Raw genomic sequence first — 24,725 nt, forward strand, 5'->3', positions numbered from 1 at the left:
TAGACATAGTATACTGAAACAGCGCGCCAAAGTCAGAGGAGATTTTAAAAGTAGCCAGAGGGAAAAAGGCATTAACTGCAGAGAAACAAAAATTTGGTTAACAGCGAATTTCATAACAGAAGTCAGAAGACAATGTCCAAAGCACAGAGAATCCTATTACCAGCAAAACTACTTTTCAAACATGAAAGCAATAAGGTTATTTGCAAACAGAAACTAAGGGTTTGTTATAAAAAAATGAAGTTTATCATCAACAGGTCCTTGCAGAAAGGCCTTCTAGCGTGAATTTCAGGAGGAAGGGAAAGGACCCAAGGAGGCAGGTCCCCCGTGCAGGAGGGAGCAGCCCGCAGAGGAAACGGCAGACTTGTGGGATAAGTAAGTCTCCTTCCGAGGGGACAACGACCACGTGAGACACCGTGAAACATGCCGAAGAGCTCAGACGAGAAACAAGACCCTGGACACGACAACACGCGCTGTGAAACGGGGCGACGGGCGTTCGAGTGCTCTGCTTGCTGTGCCGTTCAAGAGGCTGGAGAACGGCCGCAGGCTTCCGAGCCTGTAGCTGCTAAGGCTACTTAACACACACACAGTGGGCAGAACTTCCAGACCAGCAGCGGGAAACACAGGAGAGAGGAGAAAAACAAATCCCCACAAGTCCACATTTCAGAGAAGGTGGGAACGGAAGATAGAAAAGAGGAAGAAAAAGGAAGAAAAGTGGGACAAATGGTAAGTCCAAAGACCCACATGCATCAGCAGTTACGGTCACTGTAAATGCGGTAAATCCCCTAACTGAGAGACAGAGACTGTCACAGTGAATGAAAAAGCACAACTTGGCAGAACTCGGGGACGCGGAAGGCAGAGAGGCCCGGGAGGCCGGCGAGCAGGAGCGCTGGGCCAGGACCTGGGCCGCCGGCCCGGCCCGAGAGTCTCTCCTCTTCACTGCGCACCACGTGCTACTTTAAAACAGGGCGTAACAAAAAGTGAGCACATGAACTTGCTTTTGAAACCTAAACCATGAAATCCTTAAACGACATCATGTTTTTAAAAAAAAAAAAAATCACTAAATCTAGGGCCTCCTTGTCTTTTAAACTATACAGGATGATTATATACTACATTTCAAAATCCAAGCAATAATTTTTGTTTTCCTTCAAAATTATACAGTAGACATATGCAAACTGAAGTTTTCATGGAAAACAATGGCAAAGAGATGAGCTTTTAATGAGTCTAGAATCTTTTTAAAAAATTTAGAAAATACTGCACATATCTAGTCACAGCTATTTACACTGACTTCTTTACTTTATATATTCTAAAATAAAGAACAGTCTCGCTCCCCAAAGTACTGGGGACTGTTACATGGATAAACCGATGTGTGCATTTCAAGACAAATGCTCACTCAGCAACTCCAGCTTCAATGTTCAATCAGTCACAGAACCACGACTGTGCAGAAAAGAGCACGATTATGCTAAAGCCTCAGATTCACATCTTCCGGAGCCAAGAAGGAGGGAAAGGTACCTCGTGAAATGCATCAGGATCTCCAGGATTAAAGAGTGAGGGCAAGTTCTCTTCTAGTCCTCGTACTATTTCTGGCCAGACAGAATTCACCAAAAAGTCGTATCCAGGAACAGTATTGCCCTTTTCACTGTAAGGTAAGAACAAAATTGCGGTCAAACACACCATGGTCTCCCACTTACAAAGAACAAAATTCCACTGTGGTGCTTTTACTAAAAGTTTCTCAGCCTAATCTCATTTCAACCCTTAAAAACAAAACAAAACAAAACAAACCCTATCAATTAGTTCGTTTTGGTTCCCAAACTTCTATTCCACTCCTTGAACTTGGTCTCAGCTTGAACCTGACACATCCCCCGAGTCCATCACACAGCAGAGCGAGCTGGTGTCACGCATGGGGCAGAACTGCCACGTCGAGCTGTCGGGGCACAGTGCGCTCCCCTAAAATGGGACACCACGTCCACCCTCCGCCTCAGCAGGGAAGTCTAACCGCACACGGGGCAGGCCCCGCATTCGACCTGCACACCACCGAGCCCTGCAGCGCTGCAAACACGCCAGTTTACCGGTGACTGACAGCTCTGTGGCTACTAAACTATCTCTAAGTTTTTACCTCCAGTTGTACAATTCTACAACGATTTCCTGTAAAATCTCGATAGAATGTATTTTTGTGCATGCATGCTTTATTCTGCATCCTTTAGTGAACAGCTGGACTGTGGGTTCTAACTCACAAGCCGAGAAGAGGCCACGACGAGACAAAAGGAGGTCCTCAGGGGCCGGGAACCTGAGTTCAAAACTTGGGTCATTCCACTGCTCTGTGTTTTGGCTTCTTCAACTCGAAAAGGCAGATGGCAATGATATCTACCTCACAGGACCATCCCATGGGTGGATATTCATAAGGCATTTAGGATGGTACCCAGCATAAAGTAACTGCTGTGTTAGTGATGATTAAATACTTAAAGTAAATAATTACATAAAGGCACATTCCTTAAGTTTCTCTTGAACTTCAAGACCCATAAATATCTCCCAGGCAGACAGTCTCACTGATCTACCCATTTTGATTGTGGTATGTTGAGTAACATGCTCTAAGATAACTTTCTTTTAAAATGTTCAGCAAGTCAATATGAGGTCTTATTTTAGCAAAACTGGGAGTTTTGTAGCTAAGTCGTCAAATTATCAAGATCAAACTGGGGCTTAACATTCTGATATGCATTGAAAACAAACAGAAAAAAGTTTTCATAATTTTCAAACAAGACGAAGCATCAAGGAGGTGTGCTTTACTGCCCAGGAAGCTACCGAACAGTCTGGCTGCAGTTAAGTGTCGATAAGGAATCACTGGCGGGGCTGGAGCAGAGCTGAGGAGGGCAAGGAAGACCCCACTGCCGGGCTGCACATACCCTGTGATATATTTTTAATCATGAAAGAACCAGATCTATTCAGGTATCTGGTCAAGGGAAGAATAAAATTGAGGATATTACAACTATAGATGCACATAATATAAGCACTATTAAATGACAAGGTCTCATACTCAAAATCAATACTAATTAAAGCCCCAAAGAGAAAACTGAAACCTGCAAGATCAACAATGGAAACAGACGGCTAATTAGAACATAGGTAGAAAAGCCAATCCATACTGTTTGGAAGATAAAGTCGGAACATCGCTGGCATTGCCAGTTACAAAGGGCATTGAGGACGATGCAGGAAAAAGGGAAACACGAAACATTCGAAGCTTAAAAGGCAGGAGGTGAGCAAAGGAAGGTCAAGGGGAGCACGGTGATGGGGCCCGAAGCAAAGGAAGATCACCTACTGAAGTACCATCCGATTCCTCACATTTCTGAGGTTTCCCCATGAATTCTACCACGCTGACAACTGTGCATAAGAACTTACAAGTTTTAAAACTTGAAATTCCAGGAACAAGACCAGCCTTGTCCAATCTAATGACTGTCTCATAACTGTGGCTTCTTTCATTTTACTTCGTAACTTTCCCTAAATTCTTACCCCCAAATCTAAATGATCACTAAACAAAAGTGGCAAAATCGGGTTTCATCAGAAATCATGCAGTGAAAACAGGGAGAGTACTTCAAAGGTCAAGCAGTGTATTTATCACCCCAGCTTCTTTTGTATTTAAAGAACAAAAATTCGAGACCAAATATATTGCTTACTCCATGAAGATGAAGACCTTTCTTGCCTTTCTAATGCTGAAAATAAAGAACTGGGTTCTTTGCAAATGCTGTACAGTGCATATGAGCATAGTGAAAGATGGAAACTAGTCTGCAACAGCACTGAAAGTGACAGGAAACTAGTCTGCAACAGCAGTGAAAGTAACAGGAAACTAGTCTGCAACAGCAGTGAAGGCAACAGGTAAAGGAATCCAGAGGATGAGGTTAATGCTGGAGATCAGGACGAAAGGGCTCTTGAAGGAAGTAGTATCTGAGCTGGAGCTTATTGTGGCAAGGGACAGGAGGAAAACCACAGATGTACAGGACACAGGGAGTGTCAGGGAGGGGCAATGCCACCGTGTGGACAGAGACCAGGTGGTGCGGGGAGAGTCCTGCTGCGGAGAGCTCTCCAGTGGAGGTACGCGGGGCCAGAGTGTAGAGGACGCTCGATGCTGCATCAACGAGCAATGAGAAGCCACTAACGACTTACGAAGATGGCAGAGCACATGAATCTCAGAAATCTGGGAGTATGTGAGAGACAGAGGCTGGACTGGGAGGAAGAGGGTGGAGGCAGGGAGACCAATGAGAAGATCCTGTTACTCTGGAGACAGGGGGGCAGAGGCCTCGCCTACGGCAGCAGCAGTGATGAAAGGTGAAGAGCAATTTATGGCACGGAAATGGAAAGTCATGGAAATGAAATACAAGGAGGGAAAACTGAAAACAACTTAACCACAACAGCATAAAACTTGTTGAATTTAACTGGATTAGCACTGCTAGACCGAGTATGACATTAGACCAATAGAAAGAAACCAATACTGATTTCAAACTGATGCAGGAGAGAAGGAAAGGGTCTGGGCTCTGCATTCAGAGAGGTGGTGCAACCCTCGAGCTGAGCTTCATCCCTCTAGTTTCTCATCTGTGGAACGAGGCTCAGGATGCCCGCCTCCCGCCACCGTGGTAACAGTGACCTGGAGACAGGGCCTACCTCAGTCACAGGTGTTCTGTTGTACTCCACTTCGCTTCATGTTTTTTACAAATTGAAGGCAAGACCATTCACCCAAAAGATTAAGGCTCGCTGTAGGCTCAGATGGTGGTTAGCATTTTTTATCAATAAAGTATTTTTCAATTAAGGTAGATACATTGTTTATTTTAGAAATAAGGCCAGTGCACACTTAACAAACTACAGGATAGTGTGACATAACTTGACCCGTGACTTGCTTTACTGCGACACTCGCTTTACTGCGGTGTCCCCGGACCCAGCTGGTCCACATGGGCACACGGCAGCCGTGCACTACAGCTGGCAGGGGCCACCACGAGAGCGAGGTGCGCTCTGACACAATAGCCAAGTACCTTGAGATGGCGCTGCCTGTGACTTCTCGCAGAAGGCGGCAGTGGTGAGGGACAAACTCCAGGAGTTTGTTATACATGATCTGAAGGCCATTTGGATGAGACTCCACCATCTGCTCTGTAATCACCTGTTAAAAGGGATAACGTTGAAAGGAAAAGCATCTAAAGGAGAGGTATGAACTCTACACTTCAGAGATTAAAGAAGACCCACCCTCCTCCCCAGCCGACGTGTTTTCTAACCGCAGGTAAGTAACAGCTGTGCTCAAAACTAGTCCCCAGGACGAGGGCACGCAGTTCTGACCCTGTGGAGACAGAAGCTGGGTGACAGAGACTGGCCTGAGGCTGAAAAACCCAGGCATGTCCTTCTGCTTTCCCTCTGAGCTGGGATACGAGTGACAGCAACTTCTTCCTGCCCTGCCCTTGACCTTCTCTTCTACCATCACTCAGCTTAGGGGAAGGGGGAGACCGAGAAAGACGGGAGATAATCCACTTTATTTCACTTTATTATTTTATTTTGGGGGGTAAGGTTTAGAGTCAAGAGGTGAACAAGATGATAAGCATACTAATTTAAATAAAATTAAAAAATGTGGCCGTGCTTTACTCAATATGCCACTAAAACTTCATGTTTCTTTCATTTGGCACATCAGACTTGGTTCAATGAAAAACAGAGGCAAAAATCAGTAACAAATATCTTCACCCATTGATGAGTTGTAGGTCATCGTCTTTCCCACCCCCATCGGGGTGCCACAACTAACAGGTCACAGTTTTCAGTGACCCTAACGGTGACTGAACTCAATTCCTAAAATTCGTGACCAACGGGATGCACTATTCCCAGTTTAAAGGTGGAAGACTTTCACCCCGAAGTCACGGTGACAGCAGCTCTGCACTCGCTGGACAGAAGGAACTCCCACCAGACGGACAGGGGACCAGAGAGCAGTCTGCACATGCTGGGCACGGGCTTTGGGACTTGGACCAGTGTGTGCCGCATGAAGCTGCCATTTCTGCACGTTGGACAGCTGTTGAGTGCCGGCCACTTCACGTGGTACAGTCTATTCCTGGCTGCTCAGCGGCAGAATGCACGCACTTCCTACATTTCCACTGTATCCAACAGGTGAGGGACACTGCGCGGCCAAGTTCGGGATTCAAGGTCTTACTCGGCAATGTGCCCATAACAGCCCTTCATCTCTGAATGTTCCCTCCCTTCCCCTTTCTGGCTCGGCCAACTCCTCCATAGTTTTGAAGACTTGGGCCCAAACCCAGTTTCCACGCTCACAGACTTCTCTGCATGCTTTTCCACCACTCATGTGCATGGCAGCATTGCCATCTGCTGCGTGCTCTACTCTACCCACGAGACCAGTAGTTAAAAATGCTTTTTAACAACTTCACTGAGGTTTACAAACTATAAAACTGACCCTAACATGTTTCCAAACACACCTCCGTCCTAGGCCAGAGCCCGCCCTCTAAATGGAGACGGCCCCTGGGCTGCGGCATCATTCGGAAACATGAGAGAGCAAGCCCGAGCGCCGGCATGCTGATGGTAACCGGCCGGGGCCTCCCTCTCACAGCCCCTCCTTTACAGGAGGGGCTCTAGTCAGCACCCCCCCCCCCCCCGACCCAGTGCGGTGCGGGAGACAGACCAATGGTCTCGGGGTGTCTGGGGGACAAGGTCCGACAGGCACAGACCTACCTGATCCACGTACGGTTTCACCAGCACCTGGCCGACCAGTGCCTCGGCGTCCCGGGTCTTGTCGATGGTGGCGTAGGTCCGCAGGCAGTGCCGCACGATGTCCACGTCGGCAGCCTGCAGCCCCTCCAGCAGGAGGCCCTCCAGGGACTGCTGCAGCGTGGCCGTGATGCCGGCGATCCGCTGCGCGAGAGAAGACAAGGGAAAGCTCCGACTGCACCAGCTCCTGAAAACTCAGACGCGTGCTCTATTCTCATAGAAGAAAATGCACGCAAAACTAAAATATCGACATTTCTTGAAGAATAACAGTGCATTTCTCCTCCTCCCCACAGTCTCTTTGTAAGTAAACCTTTGCATCATCAAAGAGAATTTAGACAGAATTACAGAACTAGGAAAAAAGTTATTTTCCTCTTAGGCTACAGAGTAAATCTGACAAACGTATGGTTTTAAAGCCCAGTTAAGAGCCGTGGAGAAATTAACTCTGACTACATCATATAGTGTGTTGAGTTACATGAAATTCAGAGTCAATTTTACTCTTACAATTCAGAGAACACGCCTGTGTCTTTACACAAAAATCTGTGACGCATGACATGCAGGAGGCAAGGGTCCAAAACACAAAAACTAAATGCAAACACTCAAAGCTGGTTTCAAAATCTTGTAGACCAACAACTACCAGGGGCGTTACTAGGTTAAACCAACATTATTTAGCAAAGTCCTAAATATACCGATTGTGAAAATCTAAAACAACACTTACCGGTCTTACTTTGTCCAGAAGAGGCATGCCTTTGCTTTGAACAGCGTGAAACTGTAACTGGTTGAATTCTGTAGCAATTCTCTCCAAAATCTGTCCCGTCAAAAGTGGGCTAGCAGAAACAGAGAAATTTAGTTCCCAAAGTGTATTAGTTTCCAGGAGAACACACCACATGATGAGCAATAGTGTCTCGTGCACCCACTGTTACAGTGTTCTCCAGAGTGTTTCCGCGCCCTCCGTCCAGTACCCAGGGGGGCGGTGGGGGGGGGAGCTGAAGCACCCTCTGTGCCGTTGACTGTCACCATGGGCCGCCTGCACAGCCTGGCGCAGCTGCAGCAGGGAAGGGCCCCAGGCCACCGACACTGCCTGGCTGCTGGCCCAGGGGCCCAGACAGGGAGCAGGAGCTGGACGAGGTCAGTGAGGGCGCTCCCACCCGCTCCCACCGCCTTCTCCAGGCTCTCCCATTCACGGCCTGCTTACCTATCACCTCCTTCTCTCTCCCTGGCCTGCCCTGTTATTCGCACCTTTTCTCAAATATCTCTGCTACCTCTCAAATACCAAATACCATTGTCTCCTCCAGAAAATACAACTGGCCCTCTGGCAGCAATAAACGAAATATCTCAAAACAGCTTCCTTTAAATTGACATTTACAAAATGGCTACGAGAGCAGTCGGTTTATATCCTATGTCCCAGCGAGGACACATTCACTGTGTATCTCCCACCAAGTTTAATAAATGCCCTTCTTTCTGCTAAAACACATTACGAAGCCTCAGTGCCACTCAAAAGGAAGTGAAATAGCAAAAGGAGAAAAACATAAAGGCACTGAAGCACCCACTGGGCTGTTCGGAGGCATCCTGCACCTGATTGTGACCGACCGGTCACTGGGGGAAGAAGCGGGTAGCATGAGGAAACACGAAATGCCACGTGAGACCAACCAGCAGCGCCGGAGGGACAGGAACCGCTCAGCAGGACCAACGCAAAAGGTCAGTTCCTAACTCGTTCCTGAAGGACCTGATGTGGATTTATCAGTCACGGATTATCTGAACTTTCATTTTATGGCCTACCGGGCGTGATGTATTCACTACTTGCTTACACTGACCTGGTTTTCCCTCTCTGCAGCTCCGAGCTGTGGACCGGAGTCAAAGAAAAGGCGCTCAAGGGCAGTTCTGAACCAGGAACAGCACCGTGTCCACCGTGTCAGAGACGGGATGCTATGAGGGCGCAGTGTTAAGCGGAGTGGGGATCACCGAAGTCTCCCTGTCAGAGGGACAGGGTGGGAAGGCAGGGAGGGGCCGGGGCTGGGGAGGCAGGTCCCGCGGTCCTGAGGAAGGACACTGCTGCTGCTCAGCCTCCCTGTCGCATCGACAGGAGCTGTTGGTGCGACGGGGAGGCTGAGCAGCAAGGCTGCAGATGCCCTGGGCTGGTTGGAACGGACTCGGGCGGAGACTGACAGTGGGGATGGGAGGGCAGGGGCACAGGTGCAGGGGCAAAGGCACACACGTGACAGGCACTGACCACTCTGTTACACAGCGTGGTAATGAAGGGAAGCAGAGATCCGGGACATGAGACTCGCTTCCCTTCTGGATGCCTCGTTTCTTAATCTCCATAACCAGGTATATGGAGCATGTTGTCTCTAAGGCCCTCCTCCCAAGTCTCAGATTTCGAGAAGAAACCCAACATGCCTTTATAGCATGACCAAGACTTTGAACTACAGTACTCAACTCGGGTGCGGCTGGTTCTGCAGCAGATAACCCAGTGTTACTTAAGCTCATGTGATTAACATAAAGAACGCCAGTGCTGTCACTGCGACCTTCAGAACAGCTCACGTCAGACTGAGACCCGTGTTAAGGCTACTGCTCGGTCTATGCCAGGGGCTGGCCGACAGAATCTCAGTGACTGCCGGACACGCCTGCTCATGGAGTTGCGATGAGCCTTCGTCACAGATGAGACGGGGAAGGGCCCCGACCGGGCTGCCCAGCTGGCAGGACAGCAGAAGCCCGCGCTCTGCCCACGAGGCCACGGCTTGTCCCACTGCGGCCGCCACGACCCACTCAGCTCACTTCCCAGCCACTCGCCTACCAGGCTGACTCAAAACTCAGGCCAGGAAGGTGGTAAGACAGTCACACTGTGACCAAGGAAATGGTCACCTTTTTCCTATTTCATAAGCCTTTTCTTTCCTGACTACAACTTTCAACTGAGTGTGTCTCATACCGCTTCTTAATGACACAGTGCTGGTCCAGGGACACCAATGGTCGTGCTCTGGGCACGTCTAAAAAAAGGATCAAAGAAAGACGAAAGCTATTCCACACCCTGAAGATCAATGAGGATGCTGCCAGACCTTGGGTAGGGCAATGCCAGACACAAAAATCGGCCCCCGACAGCACCCTGCTGCTGCTTCCCTGAGAGGTCGGGATGCGGCCTAGAACCACAGACGTTTGTAACGACGTGCTCTAACTTCACCACTGCGTGAAGTTGTGACTTCACTCTGCTTTTCCTGAGCGACACTCAAAGACACTTAAGCCAATGACTTGGATTGTCGCCTTTTTCAGAAATGAGTTTTAACTAAAAAAAAAAAGAAGAAGAAGAGAAGAAGAAGAAAGAAAATAGCCTAAGTGTGAGGTATTAATCTATGTGCTATTTAGTAAAAAAAAAACAAAAAACAAAAAACAAACTTACCTGCGTTCTTCCAGTGCAGATGTTTCTTTAGAACTCTGAGAATTTAAGATCTTTTCAATTTTCTCAACTGATCGAATAACTTGTATAAGTCTCAGCACACACATCTATATTAAAATTAAGCAAAAAAAATGTTATGATGTTTACTCTTAATTATCTGATTTCCTCTAACTAAATGCAAAAAATACAAACCTGAAAGTTGACTGAGAACATTTGGAGCATCCTACATTTTGAATACCTATGTAACACTGAATTCCTAAGAATGCAAATCTTAATTTTGGCTTTCTACAACAAGTGCATTTCAATATTCTACTGCAAGTTTATAAAAAGAAACTGGACTTGTTGCTTTCTCATATTCTGTACTCTTATTCCTTCTTCTTTTACCTATCTCAAATGAACCTCTCTATTGGTACTACATTTATCATGTTTTAATGTGTCAGTTCGTTAAATACATTATCACACTACAAATCCTATCAAAGAGGTTGAGGAACATTACAAAAACTCTCATTCTTAAAAGAACAAAAAGATACAAGGTCATTCACATAACAAACGGCTGCTGACCACCTCTTTTGAACCGAGATTCTTCTAGACAGTGGGGGCCTGAGTGAACAAAACAAGAAAAATTCACTGCTCTCATGAAGCTGATAATCTTTCCCAGAATGCACTTCCTTCTCGAAATCTTTAGACCAAAGCTCAGAGGACACCTAAAGAATTAAAAAGAAGGTCTCTATGACAGGCTTCTCTCCTTGATTTAAAAAAAAAGTTTGCTAACAGGTAACTTAGAAAACACCAAGAGCACCGGGCTACAGTCAGGAGTCTTGAGTCCTAAGTCCAACTCTGCTACCGTATCATTACAATGATAAATAAGTCAGAAACTAAAATGAAAACACAGGCCACTGGAAAGTAAAGGCTGTGCATGAAGAGGGTTATTTGAAGGAAGGAAACCAAAGAAGCGCCGCACGTGGCGGAACAGAGCACCACGCCGGGGTTCTCTGACACGGCGGACCCGCAGCACAACTCTGGAGGGCCTGCTGCAGAAAGCCCGCTCCCCTCCAACCTCCGAAGTACGGACGCCTTCTCCGTAGGAGTGCCGGACACTCGTGCGCCTCCTACACGGTCAAGTGCTTCACTGACGTCAGTTATTACTCCTTCTCGTTACAGAAAAACGAGGTATTTTCATTTATGTACCCTTGGGTACCTCTGAAATTCTGTCTTATCATTTTAAGTACATACCATGACATTATAATACAATATAGTGCAATGCAATACAATATAATGCAATACAATATAATTATAAAAGAACTTTAGGGAAAAAACAATTTCATAGTAATGAAAAATATGCACAGGCATGCAGCCTATGAAATCTAGTGTTTTCTTTAAGAATGTTAATGCTACCACAAGTACATTAAAGCATAAGAATACTATGGAATTTGTTGTCTTTAAAAGAATTCACGTCTTTACCATACCCCTGTGTAAGCATCCCAGGAGTGAGGAGACCAGGGCCGAGGCTCTGGCCCTGCCCCTCACTAGCCTGGCTCGGCTACCAACGCCTCCGGATGAGTGAGACTGCCCGTCTCCTCGCCCGTCCTCCTCTCGGCAAAGGAACCAGGAACCAGAGGGGCGAACCAGAGGGGTGACCCAGGTCCCACACTCGTGGGAGGGCCTTAGCTCCGAGGGGCCACCACGAGTGCTCACTTTAACAGCACGCCGCTTCCCTGTACCTTTTTCTCCCGAATGTCCTCTTGTTTAGACACCCGCTCATCTACTGCTCGGATTCCTTCGCTGATAGACGACCGGAGACTCTTCAAAAAAAAGTAAAGAGGGTGTGCTGTGGAAAGTGTTTGGCAACATCATGAAATTCACACATTCAGTTCAGTTCTTCAGAACTGCATTTCCATCTTTAATTCAGCTCTAGTATCTACAGGCCAGTATCACAGAGACTGATAAAAACACAAAGGCTCAGACACAACTGCTGCTGATTTTGGGGCAAAATGACATACAAAGCCAAGGTCACGCAGGGTGATGGCCGAAAGAATAACAGTGCATATACACTGAGAGTCTCACATGGTCAGGGCAGAGGAAGGAGGGTCTGAGTCAAAAGCCCAGGAGGGCGTGGCAGCAAGGGTGGGGCTTGATTCCAATATGGGTGCAGGCTGACTCGGGTGGAGAGGCGGCTCTCAGAGACAAAAGGTAGAAAGACATAAGTGAGTATGACGTGTTCGGGGCAGTGAGGATGACGCCTGGGCGAGCTGACAGCCTCACTGTGGAGAGCAGCAGAAATAACGAGGGAGGGGTATTCAGGACACTTCACTTAGCCAAGATGAGGTCTCTAGACAGATTCTGCACATTTTCAGGGAACTGAAGAGTTCTCAAGTGCTAACGGATCATGATGGAATGTTGTTTGGGGAACACTGGGAAGGAGGAGGAGACTGGCCAGGAAAAGGGGGAGGTCACAGGTGAAGAAGGATGCCCAGGAGCTAATGAATTTAGTCAAGTATGAGATAACTAGGAATTAGGTCCAAGATAAAGGTAAGAAAAACAATGAGAATAAACTGGACAAATCACAAACATTCTGTTGAAAGGTGGATTCATTCATTCACCAAACATTCTGAAATACCTACTGACTGACAGCTACTGTGGCAGCCGGAGAGGACACAATGATGAACCGGACAGACACGCACCCCTCAGTGACCTCAGATCTCCCAGCTGTTTCAGGAGCTGAGCTCAAAGTGGGGGTGGGGGTTGGTCCGTGGCTGACCGGGAGACAGGCAAGAGGCCACAAAGAGAGGGGGGGTGGGGCGGGGCTGCGGTGCTAGCGGGTGGCCCGCGGCACAGCACCTGCACCTGCGAGTGTGAGCGCCAGCAGCCCACCAGGTCTGAGCGGATATACCACAGGGAGAGTGCTTAGGGAGGAGTCCAAGGTTAGCAGAGGCTGCACAGCCAGGAGGCTGGGGGCACCACAAAGATGGCAGGAGAGCCATGCAGGGGCGATGTGGAATCCAGTAACACCACTTCCATTCCAAGGAAAAGCATTTAAGGAGCTTTTGCAAAATTCAAACAAGATCTAAACATCCCAGAACAGTTGCTACTTCAAGGCACAGCTCCAGAAACATCCCTTGTCTGAATTCTTTCCTGCCTACCCGTCCTGTGAACTTCTCAGCACTGATGGCTGTTATTGTGCATTTCTTCAGCTCTGTCTGAGGGGCTGGTGCCACACACAGGCAGTGACAGTGGGTGCAGCAGACGTGACAGAGTGCTTCAGAGCTACGGGAGCTGGAAGGCCGGGGCCCCGACTGGGACGGGGCGGGGTGGGAGGAGGGTCGGGACAGGACAAGGTGGCGCAGCTTTCTGCTGGAAGTGACGCCCGAAGTCCCCTCCACCCTTCCTCTTGATGCAGTCCCTGTGCCCAGTGACTCAGAGGCTGGAGGTGGGGGGTCCGATTCCCCGGCGGAGACTTTCTCAGAGGAGCAGTAAAATGTGACGTTTACTCAGTATGCACTGTACTGACATTGCCCTTCAGTTAAACTAATGGTGAACGGCTTCTGGGGATTGGTCTGGAGGCACTTCCACATGTAAAACACGGCCTGGGAGAGCACTTGTAAAACTGTTGCAAATTTTAAAAACATAAGCCACTGGTAAGTTGGAGACTACTCACATACCAGTGAGGTAGCAGGCACAAGCTGAATTCTGAAGGAGCCTTCTTGGTCTACGCTGACACTTCAAAGCTGTCTACTCTGAGAATCTGTCATCTCCAAACCGAACAGGCTTTTAGCTTGCGGTATCACAAGCAAAAAGCAGAGAATCATCTCCACCGTTCCTGAAGGCGCGTGCTGGTCACGGACCACCGAGCCACCCCCGCCTACCGGACACAGGGAGCTCCTGGAGAAGGCACTCACACACAGCACGCTCCGTGGGAGACTTACCAGAACTTCTTCCCGCAGCTGTCCCAAAGGCACAGAGAGCTGGTTGAGGGCTTTGTCCATGCCAACCTGTGGGCAAAACCACGTTGGCACAAACACGTCAGAACCAGCAGTGACAGCGGCGCATCTGTTCAGTGATCAAAACAGTCCTGGCTGTAGGTTGCTCTTCTGCGTAACCACGTGCTGCTGAGCAACTAGCTAAATACACATGCTGTTTTGCCATCACTATTGCTCCCAGAATATGAAAAAAACCTGTTGATATACATGAAACAATAAAATAAGGGAAGTCATAATAAATGAAAGCTTCCTTAGGCACAGTTTGCCTTTGGATGAAATTTTAAATGATTTGGGAAAATTTTAACAGGTGGTGAACACCAGTTGACCAGTTGATGTTGAAGTCTGTCGGATGGGTTCCATTTCCCCTAAACGTTGACTACAAACTTTGAGAAAAATCTAAACTAAATAAATGGGATATAAAATATTTTGAGTTTCTAGTTCACATCTACCACATTCATCTTAGCGGTAGAGTTCTCAAAGCAAATATGGCTCATTAATTTTAATGCTTCCTGAAATTCCCATGGAGATAAGTACTGTCTGTACTTCTTTAAACAAACTGATTTAAAAACAAAATAAAATATGAACAAGACAACACTTGCGCAAGTATTAAAAGGTAAGCATTCCTCAGCGACTTTTACAAACAACTCGTAGGTCCATTACGAACCGTTCTCAGGTCTCTATAAAACCGAGCCCCCTGCAGAGCGACAGTGGCCAAGGTCCCCTCACCGGGACTCTAGCCAGCACACTGCCAGAGAGTGAACGACACGCTTCCTTCAGGATAGCTGGTGCTTATTCTTGCAAATCAGCCTCAACCAGTGAGGTGTCGTGGCAGTCACTTGGCAACTAGCAAAAACAACTGTTTTGATAGTATTATCCTTTATTTACACATTTACTTATATATGTATGTATAAAACTTGCGTATAACTATATATACATAGAGCTATCCTTAATAACTAATTTAAAAATAAGCTAGAACAGTCTTAAATGAGAAAAACCAAAAATGTACACCGAGAAAGTTTAGCTCTTTTGCTATTTAATGAGAGGAGCAATCTCTTTGGGTGTCTGAGGGGGAAAGTCAACCGAAAGGCTCTGGAAGGACTCGGCACTCGGAACAACAACGACCCTGGGCAGAGGAGGACAGCGCGGGTGCACCTGCGCCGACGGGGCGGAAGTGCAGGGTTAAGGGTTACCAAGTTCGTGGAAAGGTTGACAAAGTCCGCATAGTCCTTGTTGATGAGCTCCACCATGGCCGTCTTGAGAAGCTTGTAGTAGAGCTCCAGGTCATCTCTCAGCTCCTCCAGCTGGACACGCTTCCGACAGTCAGACACAAAGTGGTCGACGTCGAAGTCATCCTGAAGACAAGACCAGAAAAGCAAAAGTTGCTGCAATGGTATACACTTGGTGTGCAAAAGCAAAGCGAGAAAAAGTACCAGACGGGAATGCTGCCTGCTCACTCCACAGGTGGTGAGGCTTCGGGGAAAGTTCTCGGCATGCACAGGGCGGTGTGGGATGCCTGTGGACCTTCTGAAGGTGCTGGGTGGGGAAGTGGGGGGCCCTGGCCCAAAGCACTCTCCCCTGCTGCCTAAATCTCACATGGGATTTTATTTTACTTTTTATTAGGCAGTTTAAATGGGCTCTTTTCAAAATAGAAACAGCTGCCCCCCTTAATTTTAAAAGTAACAAATGTCCAACGTAAAACTTTCAAAGAAGTAACTGTATAACAGATTACAAAATCACCCACACTCTGATAATCTGCAGTTAAACACTATTTTTTTCACTATTTAACATTGTGATTCAGATTTTTTTGGTCTCTCTCTTTAAAATATGAATTACCTTTTAAAATTGAGATATAATTGACACATATCATCATATTGACTCAGGTGCACAATGTAACGATTCAGTGTTTGCGTATGCCGGGAAACCGTCAGCAGGGTAATTGCGAACATTCAGGCCACGCAGAGATTCCTTCTTGTGACCAGATCTTAACGCGCTCCCTCAGAAACCTTCGACTCCACAACACAGCATCACTGTCACTGGGCTGTCCCCACAGCCCCTGGACGGATCTACCTCGTTAAGATTCGAACCCCTGCCCCCATTTCTCCCCGCCTGCCACCAACCACCACCCTGCTCTCTGCACCGATGCGCCTGGTTTCTGGTGGTGCTGTGTAGACCCCACGTACAGCTGAGGTCACAAGGTGTCTGTCCGTCTCTGTTTAACTTGTTACACTTAGCACGATGCCCTCGAGGGCCACCCCTGTTGTCACGAATACTAAGATTCGGTCTTTTCAATGAATGGTGCTGCTGGGAGTGTCTACAGGCAAAGGGACGAGTCTGGACACCAACCTCACACCACATACAGAAGTGCAACTCGAAATGGATCGTGATTGTGACTCGCATGTACGTGCTAGAGCTGTAAGGCTCTTAGATGAAAACAGAGGTGGAAATCCGTGTGACCTCGGATTAGTCAATGATTTCTTAGAAAGGTCACCAAAAAGCACAGAAAACAATACATAAGTTGAATATGATCAAAATAAAACCTTTTGTGCATGAAGAATACGTTAAGAAAGTGAAAAAGAGAACCAACTGTATGGGAAAACGTATTTGCCAATGATACCTCAGACAAGGGTTTAATCTCCAAAATATATAAAGAACTTACACGACTCCACTCTAAGAAGACAAGTAACCCAATTAAAAAGTGGGCAAAGGACTTGAACAGACAATTCTCCAAGGAGGACATACAGAAAATCCAAAGACACATGAAACGATGTTCAATATCGCTATCAGAGAGATGCAGATTAAAACCACAATGAGATACCACTTCACACCAGACAGAATGGCCATCATAAATAAAGCAACAAACAACAAGTGTTGGAGAGGATGTGGAGAAAGGGGGTCCCTAGTGCACTGTTGGTGGGACTGCACACTGGTACAACCACTATGGAAAACAGTATGGAAGTTCCTATGAAAACTAAAAATGGATCTGCCTTTTGGCCCAGCAATTCCACTGCTGGGACTATATCCTAAGGACACTAAAACACCAATCCAAAAGAACCTATGCATCCCAATGTTCACAGCAGCACAATTTACAATAGCTAGGTGCTGGAAGCAACCTAGATGCCCATCAGTAAATGAATGGATCAAAAAGCTATGGTACATTTACACAGTGGAATTCTATGCAGCAGAAAGAAAGAAGGAGCTCCTACCTTTTGCAACAGCATGGATGGAGCTGGAAAGCATTATGCTAAGCGAAACAAGCCAGGCAGTGAAAGACAAATACCATATGATCTCACCTTTAACAGGAACCTAAACAACAAAACAAAGAAATAAACAAAATATAGTCAAAGACACTGAAATAGAGGACAGGCTGACAGTGATCAGAGGGAGAGAAGAGGGAATTTCAGGGGACAATGGGAAGGGTTTACAGGAACAAATTTAAAGGACACATGGACAAAAACTAGGGGGAGGGTGGAAATGGGAGGGAAGTGGGGAGGGGTGGGAGGGGGGCTGGACTGGGAGTAAAAGGCAGAAAACCATACTTGAACAATGATTAAAATAAAATAAAAAATACGTTAAGAAAGCGAAAAACAACCATACAATGAGAGAAAACGCCTACACACCATGTATCTGAAGAGGCTCTGGTATCCAGAGCATCCAAAGAACTCTTACGACTTACCCATAAAGAGACAAAACACCCAACGAAAAAAACATGAGCAAAGGATCGGAACGGACAGTCCTCCAAGGAACACACACCCGCGGCCAACAAGCCTGTAAAGAGCCGCTGAGCGCTGCTAACCAGCAGGGAAATGCGAATGGAACCACAGGGAAACACCACTTTGCACCCACTGGAACAGCCTTGATGCAGTGAGGAAACAGAAAAAACACATGTTGGTGAAGAGAAATTGGAACCATCATCGGGATGGTACAGCCACTGTGGAAAATAGTCAGTTCCTTAAAAATCAATCATAAAATTACCCAAGAAAGCCACGCCTGAGAGTACCAAAAACAGGCATTCGTATAAAAGCGTGTACATGAATGTTCCTAACAGCAATTACACACAACAGCAAAAAACAAACAAACCAAATAAAACTGACGTGCGCATCCACTCATGAACGGGGAGACAAAACGTGGGGTGCCCACATGGTGGAATGTTATATTCAGCCACAACAAGGAATGAAGTGCTCGTACAGGCCACGAGCTGGAGGAACCGTGAAAACACCACGCCAAGGGAAGAAAGCCAGCCACAGCCACACACTGAACGATCCCACTGATAGGAGATGTTCCAGAACAGGCAAGTCCATCAGGACGGAAAGTGCATCAGTGGTTGCCGGAGGACGGGGAGCGGGAAGAACAGGGGCCGGGTTTCTTTCTGGGCAGACGAAAGGTTCCGGAATTCTCCAGTGGAGATGGATACATGGCGCAGCAGATATACTGAAACCCAATGAAGTATAACAGGGAATTTTACGTTAGGTGAATCACATCTCAGTAAGAAACAAATATCAACAAATAAAATGTTCAGTTAAAGATTCTAGAGTCACACTACGCAAAGGGAAGCTGCAGGAGCCACACACGGCTACGCTGAGTAAGGACAGAGCGGTGCTGGCAAAGGGAGACACACCAGGGACAGAAGACAGCCGCACAGACACACGACGACATCAGACAGTCCTCAACACACGGTGCTGGGCGAGGGGCCTCCACATGCAAAAGATGAACAAAGACACAGAAGGGTCTAAACAATTAACTCAAAATAGACTTAAATGTAAAACGGAAAACTTCTAGAAGATAACAGGAGAAATCTAGATGCCCTTGGCCTTGGCAGTGACCATTTAGGTGCAACACCAAGAGTATGATCTATGAAAGAAAAAAGCTGATGACTTGGATTTCGCTAAAATTGAAAACCTCTCTGCAAACACCCTGTTAAGAGAATGAAAAGACAAGTCACAGAGCAGAGAAAACATCTGTGAAACACACACATGACAAAGAACTTGGATCCAAAGTGTACAAAGGATTCTTAACAATAAAAAATCAAACCCAATTGTACAATGGGCCACCCTGTGGGATATTTTTGATGCTATTCTAACGATCCCCTCTCCCAAACCTCCCGCTGCGGCCTCTGGAAAGCACAGTGTTATCCGATTTTCCCAGGACTGAGCCTGGGGGCCAGGGCACAGGAGCCAGAATCTGTTGCAACCAGCTGTGTGACGTGGGGGGAAGTCACCACACCTCTGGGTCTCAATTTCCTAATCTGCAAGCCAGAAACACTGCCCAGAGTCTTTCCTCGCAGAAACATACAATGGTGAGAGCTGCAAGCGACTATAATTATTTTGATCTGTGCCACCCTGTTATACCAACAGGGAAACTGGAGCCCACAGGGACCAACAGTCGCACCCTGGGGAGCAGCAGAGCTGAATCTGGGACCTGCAGCTCCAGGCCACTGCTGTTCCACCAGCACAATGCAGGTCTGAGCAGCTGCTCCTTCCCTGTTTTCCTATGTCCTTTACAAAACACGCTCCGATGCACAGGGACGCCACGGGACACACTTCCTGTTTCAACATTCAGGGTTCAGCCAATTTGAAGGGGCAGGAGCCTCAATGACTCGCTGGGCTTCTACCAGCTCTTTAGCATATTGTAGATGCTTCTCGTCACCACAAGGGGGGTTTCCGATTCCTCTTTCCCTCCCAGGCATCACGTGCCTCCCCCGGCTGCCAGCCAAGCCGCTAAGCGAGGGAGGTTCAGGACGGGAACCCACGAACAGAGGTTCAGCGGAGGCAGGTGTGGGCTCAGCACAGACGCAGACTGTCCGCTGATAAGAACCACCCGCCGACAGAATGCACTGCTGGGACACACTGTCAAGGGTTTCGGAAAGTCTTCCATGACCAGGCGAACTGAGGAGCCCGTTACTGCCCCGGACCTGCATTCTGAAATGAGTGTACTGCAGCAATGTAGACCATGGACCAGAAAACGGCACGCAGACGCCAGGAGACTACTTGAGAAGCTGCGACAGAAGACCGACAGGAAAAGGGGAGACGGAGAGAAGCAGGAGGACCCTCGAGGTTTAGGAAGTGAAACCCACAGGGCTTGGTACCAGCCTGGATTTGGGAAAAGGGACGAAGAGAGGACCTGACTCCTGGTTTTCTGACTCACAGCTGGACGGGTGGGGGAGCAGCCACTGAATTGGGGAGCCCCAGAGGGCGAGTCTGGGGGCTGGGTGGGGCGTGCTCATGGGTTCAGTTCTGAATGTGAGTCTGAACAGGAGTGACACGGAGACAGACATCCGAGAAGAGACGTTAAGGAGAAGGTCAGTACGTGGGACTGGCGCTCAGGAGACCTGTGGGCCAGGGATATGAATCTGTGACACCTGCCTGTAGGCGGTCGCTGAAGCTGCGAGAATCACCAGGGAAGGGAGAAGACATGTGACTGAGCCCATAACCGGCCAACTGATGGCTTCAAGGAGCAGAATGGCTGTGCACACGAGGCAGAGACCAGAGAGGCAGGGAGAACATCAGAGAGCTCTGAAGCGAGCATCTGGTCCACTGTGAGGTCAAGCGGGGAGAGAGAGAAGGGCCTGCTGGCTCTGGTGAGAACTGTTTAGTGGAAAGATGGGGCCAGAAGACAGAATGGAACATGTTTAAAAGTGACAGGCGAGAGGGCACGGAGAGCTCTGAGCATGTGGCGCTGACACTGAAGAGAGAGCAACAGGGCAGTAACGAGAGGCAGGAGGACTGAGCGGAAGAGACCGAAACGAGTGTGTCGGAGAGCCGGTGGGAGTGGGCACGGGGAAGAAGGGCAGCGACGGGCTCCGAGCCCGGGTGGGAGAGGTGGCCAGAGGAGGGGGACAGGCCCTGCCCACCAGCCAAGCAGGAGAAACAGGATGGGCATAAACTCAAGAACATTGCCGGTGTCCACCAGGTGAAGCAGTTCCCGGCCTCTGCGTTCTTCCGTAAAACGGGAGATGCAGTCACACGCTGAGACAGAAGGGGAAGGATGATTTCAATGGCTCGTCTGGGTAAATGGGTCTCGTTGAGCTCAGCATGCCGCTTTCTCTCTCCTACTGCCAATGTCTTATGTCTAGTTTCATCTATTAGTTCGCTGTCGACCCTCTGTGGAGTTCTGTGCTTTCTTAAAGCTGACGAAGCTGACAGTGTGATGTCACTACCACTTCGGCCCCAAGAGATTCTTCCATTTGCCGCTCCTGCCTCCAGATCACCTGCATCGCTCACGAACCTGATCCCTCCCCTGTGGTTCTTGTCAGATCTCACAGGACCATGGAGACAACTTTTTAAGTAGCCTCCTGCCACCAGCAGCTCCAATGCAACAGATATGGCCCATTTCCTGCTTTAAACTGGACTGTAACGCCACAGTGAGCCAAGCACAAGCCCCTCACGGCTGTATCAAGGCTCAAGCACCAGCAACCCCGCCCAACTACCTCACCAGTCTCATTCCTGGCCACGCTGTACACTCCAGCCACTCTGCAGTTTCTTGGCACATGCGGTTCTCCTAGTACCATGCTCAAGAGCCAAAACCACACTGTACCTATCCCTTACCGCCGTGTCTAGACTGCTGGCTGGCACACAGTGGGTGACTGATGAGTGCCTGTTTGTGAAATGGGGAACTGCAATCATGACCCGGCAGGGTCGCCGTCAGGCTTGGCAGATTAATGACGACAGTTTCCAATCAAATGACTGGGTTTCAAGTAATCTCAACATTCCTAACGCAAACCTGGTATTTCCTAACCCCCCCACAGACACAAAACCTACACAATCACAAAATGTGTTGAATGAGACACAAGTGTAGAAGTATAACCCCAACAGCAAGCTCTCCACCCAGCCTTTCTGACACGGAACTGTAACTTACAAAACAGCTCTTCTAAGGAAATAGAAATCGCAATTAATCTTTACCTCCAGGCACCACCCAGAAAGTCAACAATGTTTCACACAGAAGAGCTGTTCTTTTATTTTTCACCCACACGGGAAGGGGGCACATTTATTGGCACTACAGATTGATCGTATGGCCCAGAGGTTCACCAGCCACGAAGTATGAAAGGACTGACATCCCAGCCCCTTCCCCAGTCTGTCCTCTCCCTACGTATTCAGAGAGATTTCGACTCTCTGAATCCGCTTTTAGCAAAGGCATCGAGTCAGCTTAGAGTGAGAAGGACAGCGAGTCAGAACGGGGGCTGGTGCTGGGCCCGAAGGAAGCCCAAGGACGCCCAGGGATGGACAAGTGAAGCGTTTTCTGTGCTCCAAGATGCCTGAAGTCAGAACAAGGGCCCGATCTCCGCGGGCTCCTTTCCTTCTTCCAGGGCACCTCTCCCCACCAGGTGTCCCGAGCATCTCCCTGGCTTCATGGCAGCTCCCGGCCAGGGGGTGGGATGAGGGATTTCTGGATCAGAGAGTCGCCCCTGCACTTCTGGACATCCCACTTCAGTTCCACTTTTAATTACAATGGCCGGGCAGGAGCACCCCTGCACAAGGCCGAGAGGACATGACTCCTGGGCCCGGAGAGCCCCGCACGCTAAAAATGGTATGGCTACACTGGAGAGACCCAGATGTAAACACTTTCTAAAACCGGAGTTTTGGAGATGTGATCTCAGAAAGCAAGTATCAAAAAGAAACAGGTTATTAACCTAGAAAAAGAGAAAACATTATGCCTGGAATTCATCAAAAAAAACACAAAGCAAGAGATTTAAACTCATGTGTTCAAAATCTTTAGCTAAGAGTTTTAACTGTTTCATACTGAACTCAGCTACAAAGTGGTGTCAAAAAATCTCAATCCTTAGAAATTAAACATACATATATACTTTTGCTTAAGCATAGACCCAGAGGGATACATACACCAGGTAGCCAGACAAAGTTCCTCCTTGCTCTGATTCAAATCCTGGACATTTCCAGGGCTGGACCTGACTAATCTTCATCATCAGTAACATATTTTCAGTTTATATTTCTAGTCTGTGAGTTCATGTCCTATAAATACCTGCACACCAACCCCCAATTCACCTGGTCAAGTGGGGCAACTTGAGAAAACGAGAATGCTTTGCTTTGTCGTAATGCACCAAATGCAGCTAAGAATATTCAAATCTTCTATCTCACTCCAGAAGCTTTAAGTTAACGTTAGGCAAAAACTTTAGACTAAGTGCCTTTTTGTTCAGTCATAGTTCCTGAGGCCCAAGTGCCAGACACTAGTCACCAAGCTTGTGCCTGGCGAGGGGACCGACAATCTGACTGCACGGCACGGTAACAGGGTCGGGGAACGACCGGGGGCTTTTACACTGAACTCGAAACTCCTTGCTCAGAACTGTCAGGCCTTTTAACTCAGTAAGCACGGTTTCCCTGCAGTGCTCTCCAAGCTGCACCTGCCAAACCTGAGACCAAGGGACTCCCTGCGAAATGCAGCGAGGTCCCCGCCGAGGGCACCGGGGCAGGAGAAGCGCCACGAGAGGCCCCAGAGGGCGAGGGAGCGCAGGCCACCCACGGCCCGGCTCCGGGGAGCGCACCTTCATGAACTCGTCCTTGTCGAAGCACAGCGTGTCCGGCCCCTTGGGCAGGTTCATCCTGCTTTTCTCCATCCCGCCGGCCGCCGCCTGTCAGCGCCGAGACACCAGCGAGCTGAAGAAGCAGGGGACGGCGCCCACCGACGCCGCAGCCGCAGCCACGACCAATTTCCACGGCACAGGAGGCACTGCTTCCGCCAACATGGCAGCGCCCGAGCCGCGGCCAATGAGCGAGGGCGCCGCGGACGGCCTCCGCCCACGCCGCCAAGAGGGGCGCGAGGCCCACCGCTGTCGCGCCGGCAGGTGGCGCTGCCCCCGTGCGGCGGAGGGCCGCACTGCACCCAGGGCTGAATGCCCTTGGGTTCTCAGGCCCGTGGTTCTGGCTCGGGCCCATCACCAACTCATTCCCCTGGTCCGTCCCTGTGCGCTGCCACGCGGCACCCTCCTGGGTGCTGAGGCCTCTGTGGGAGACTCGGGCTTCCGCCCTCAGCCTCGCCACCCACAGGCGAGCGTAGCACCCCCTCCCATGGGCCCAGTTCCACGGAGCTGTAGGGAGGAAAAGGTGGTCCGCTGGGCGGCCCCCTGCTCAACTTTGGGCTCATTTCTAGGGTGGGCAGCTTCTGAGCACAACTTCGGACTTTCCAGGCTTTTAAAGGAGTTCCTCGCCGCCTGTGTCATCAAAACACAGCAGATAAATAGGTGTGCATACATAGTTGTTCTTAATCGAAACCAGAAATGGACAAATGTTGCTGTTTGTGCCCCGTGCACTCACCCCCTCAACCCCGCAATTTCTCACACTTTCTTCCTCCCCCCTCCACCCTCCATTCCAATTTTATTCCAGGATTTCCTTTTTCTCTTCCTTGCTCTGGCTCCCATCATTCCTTCCTCTAGCTGTGAATACCATAATGCCTGATGATCGTTTATTTCTCTTTTTATCTCCTTGAGACTCTGGCTGTCAAACCGCCAGCCTCACTTTACACTCTTCACCCTGCACGTCTTTCCTTCACGCAGCCTTGCTTTTCCGGATGGGGTCAGGCTGTTCCTCCCATTGCTGGTTTTCCCTCGGTGAACACATTAACCCTAACAGCCCCCTGAAGGAGTGGGGCAGAGGAAGACAATACCTTCAAATGAGACTCCTGTATTCAAG

At 48.6% G+C, this 24,725-nt stretch overlaps 1 protein-coding gene across 2 annotated transcripts in view; it reads right to left on the bottom strand.

Moving 5' to 3' along the window:
• The window catches only part of COG2 (component of oligomeric golgi complex 2), a 39,030-nt gene extending 15,232 nt beyond the window's left edge, over positions 1 to 23,798 (bottom strand). Inside the window, exons 1-9 of one of the 2 annotated variants that reach the window (XM_028531208.2) lie at positions 23,582 to 23,798; positions 15,282 to 15,443; positions 14,038 to 14,103; positions 11,836 to 11,916; positions 10,118 to 10,221; positions 7,445 to 7,553; positions 6,694 to 6,873; positions 5,010 to 5,134; positions 1,510 to 1,636 (exon numbers count right to left, since the gene is read on the bottom strand). In XM_028531208.2, coding sequence (XP_028387009.1) covers positions 1,510 to 1,636; positions 5,010 to 5,134; positions 6,694 to 6,873; positions 7,445 to 7,553; positions 10,118 to 10,221; positions 11,836 to 11,916; positions 14,038 to 14,103; positions 15,282 to 15,443; positions 23,582 to 23,653 — 1,026 coding nt within the window. In that variant the 5' untranslated portion in view covers positions 23,654 to 23,798. The remainder of the gene's footprint in view (positions 1 to 1,509; positions 1,637 to 5,009; positions 5,135 to 6,693; positions 6,874 to 7,444; positions 7,554 to 10,117; positions 10,222 to 11,835; positions 11,917 to 14,037; positions 14,104 to 15,281; positions 15,444 to 23,581) is intronic. The other variant, XM_036016170.1, reaches the window with a different exon arrangement.
• Positions 23,799 to 24,725: the final 927 nt, after the last annotated feature.

This window comes from Phyllostomus discolor, chromosome 15 (assembly GCF_004126475.2).
Source record: "Phyllostomus discolor isolate MPI-MPIP mPhyDis1 chromosome 15, mPhyDis1.pri.v3, whole genome shotgun sequence".
NCBI lineage: Eukaryota > Metazoa > Chordata > Mammalia > Chiroptera > Phyllostomidae > Phyllostomus > Phyllostomus discolor.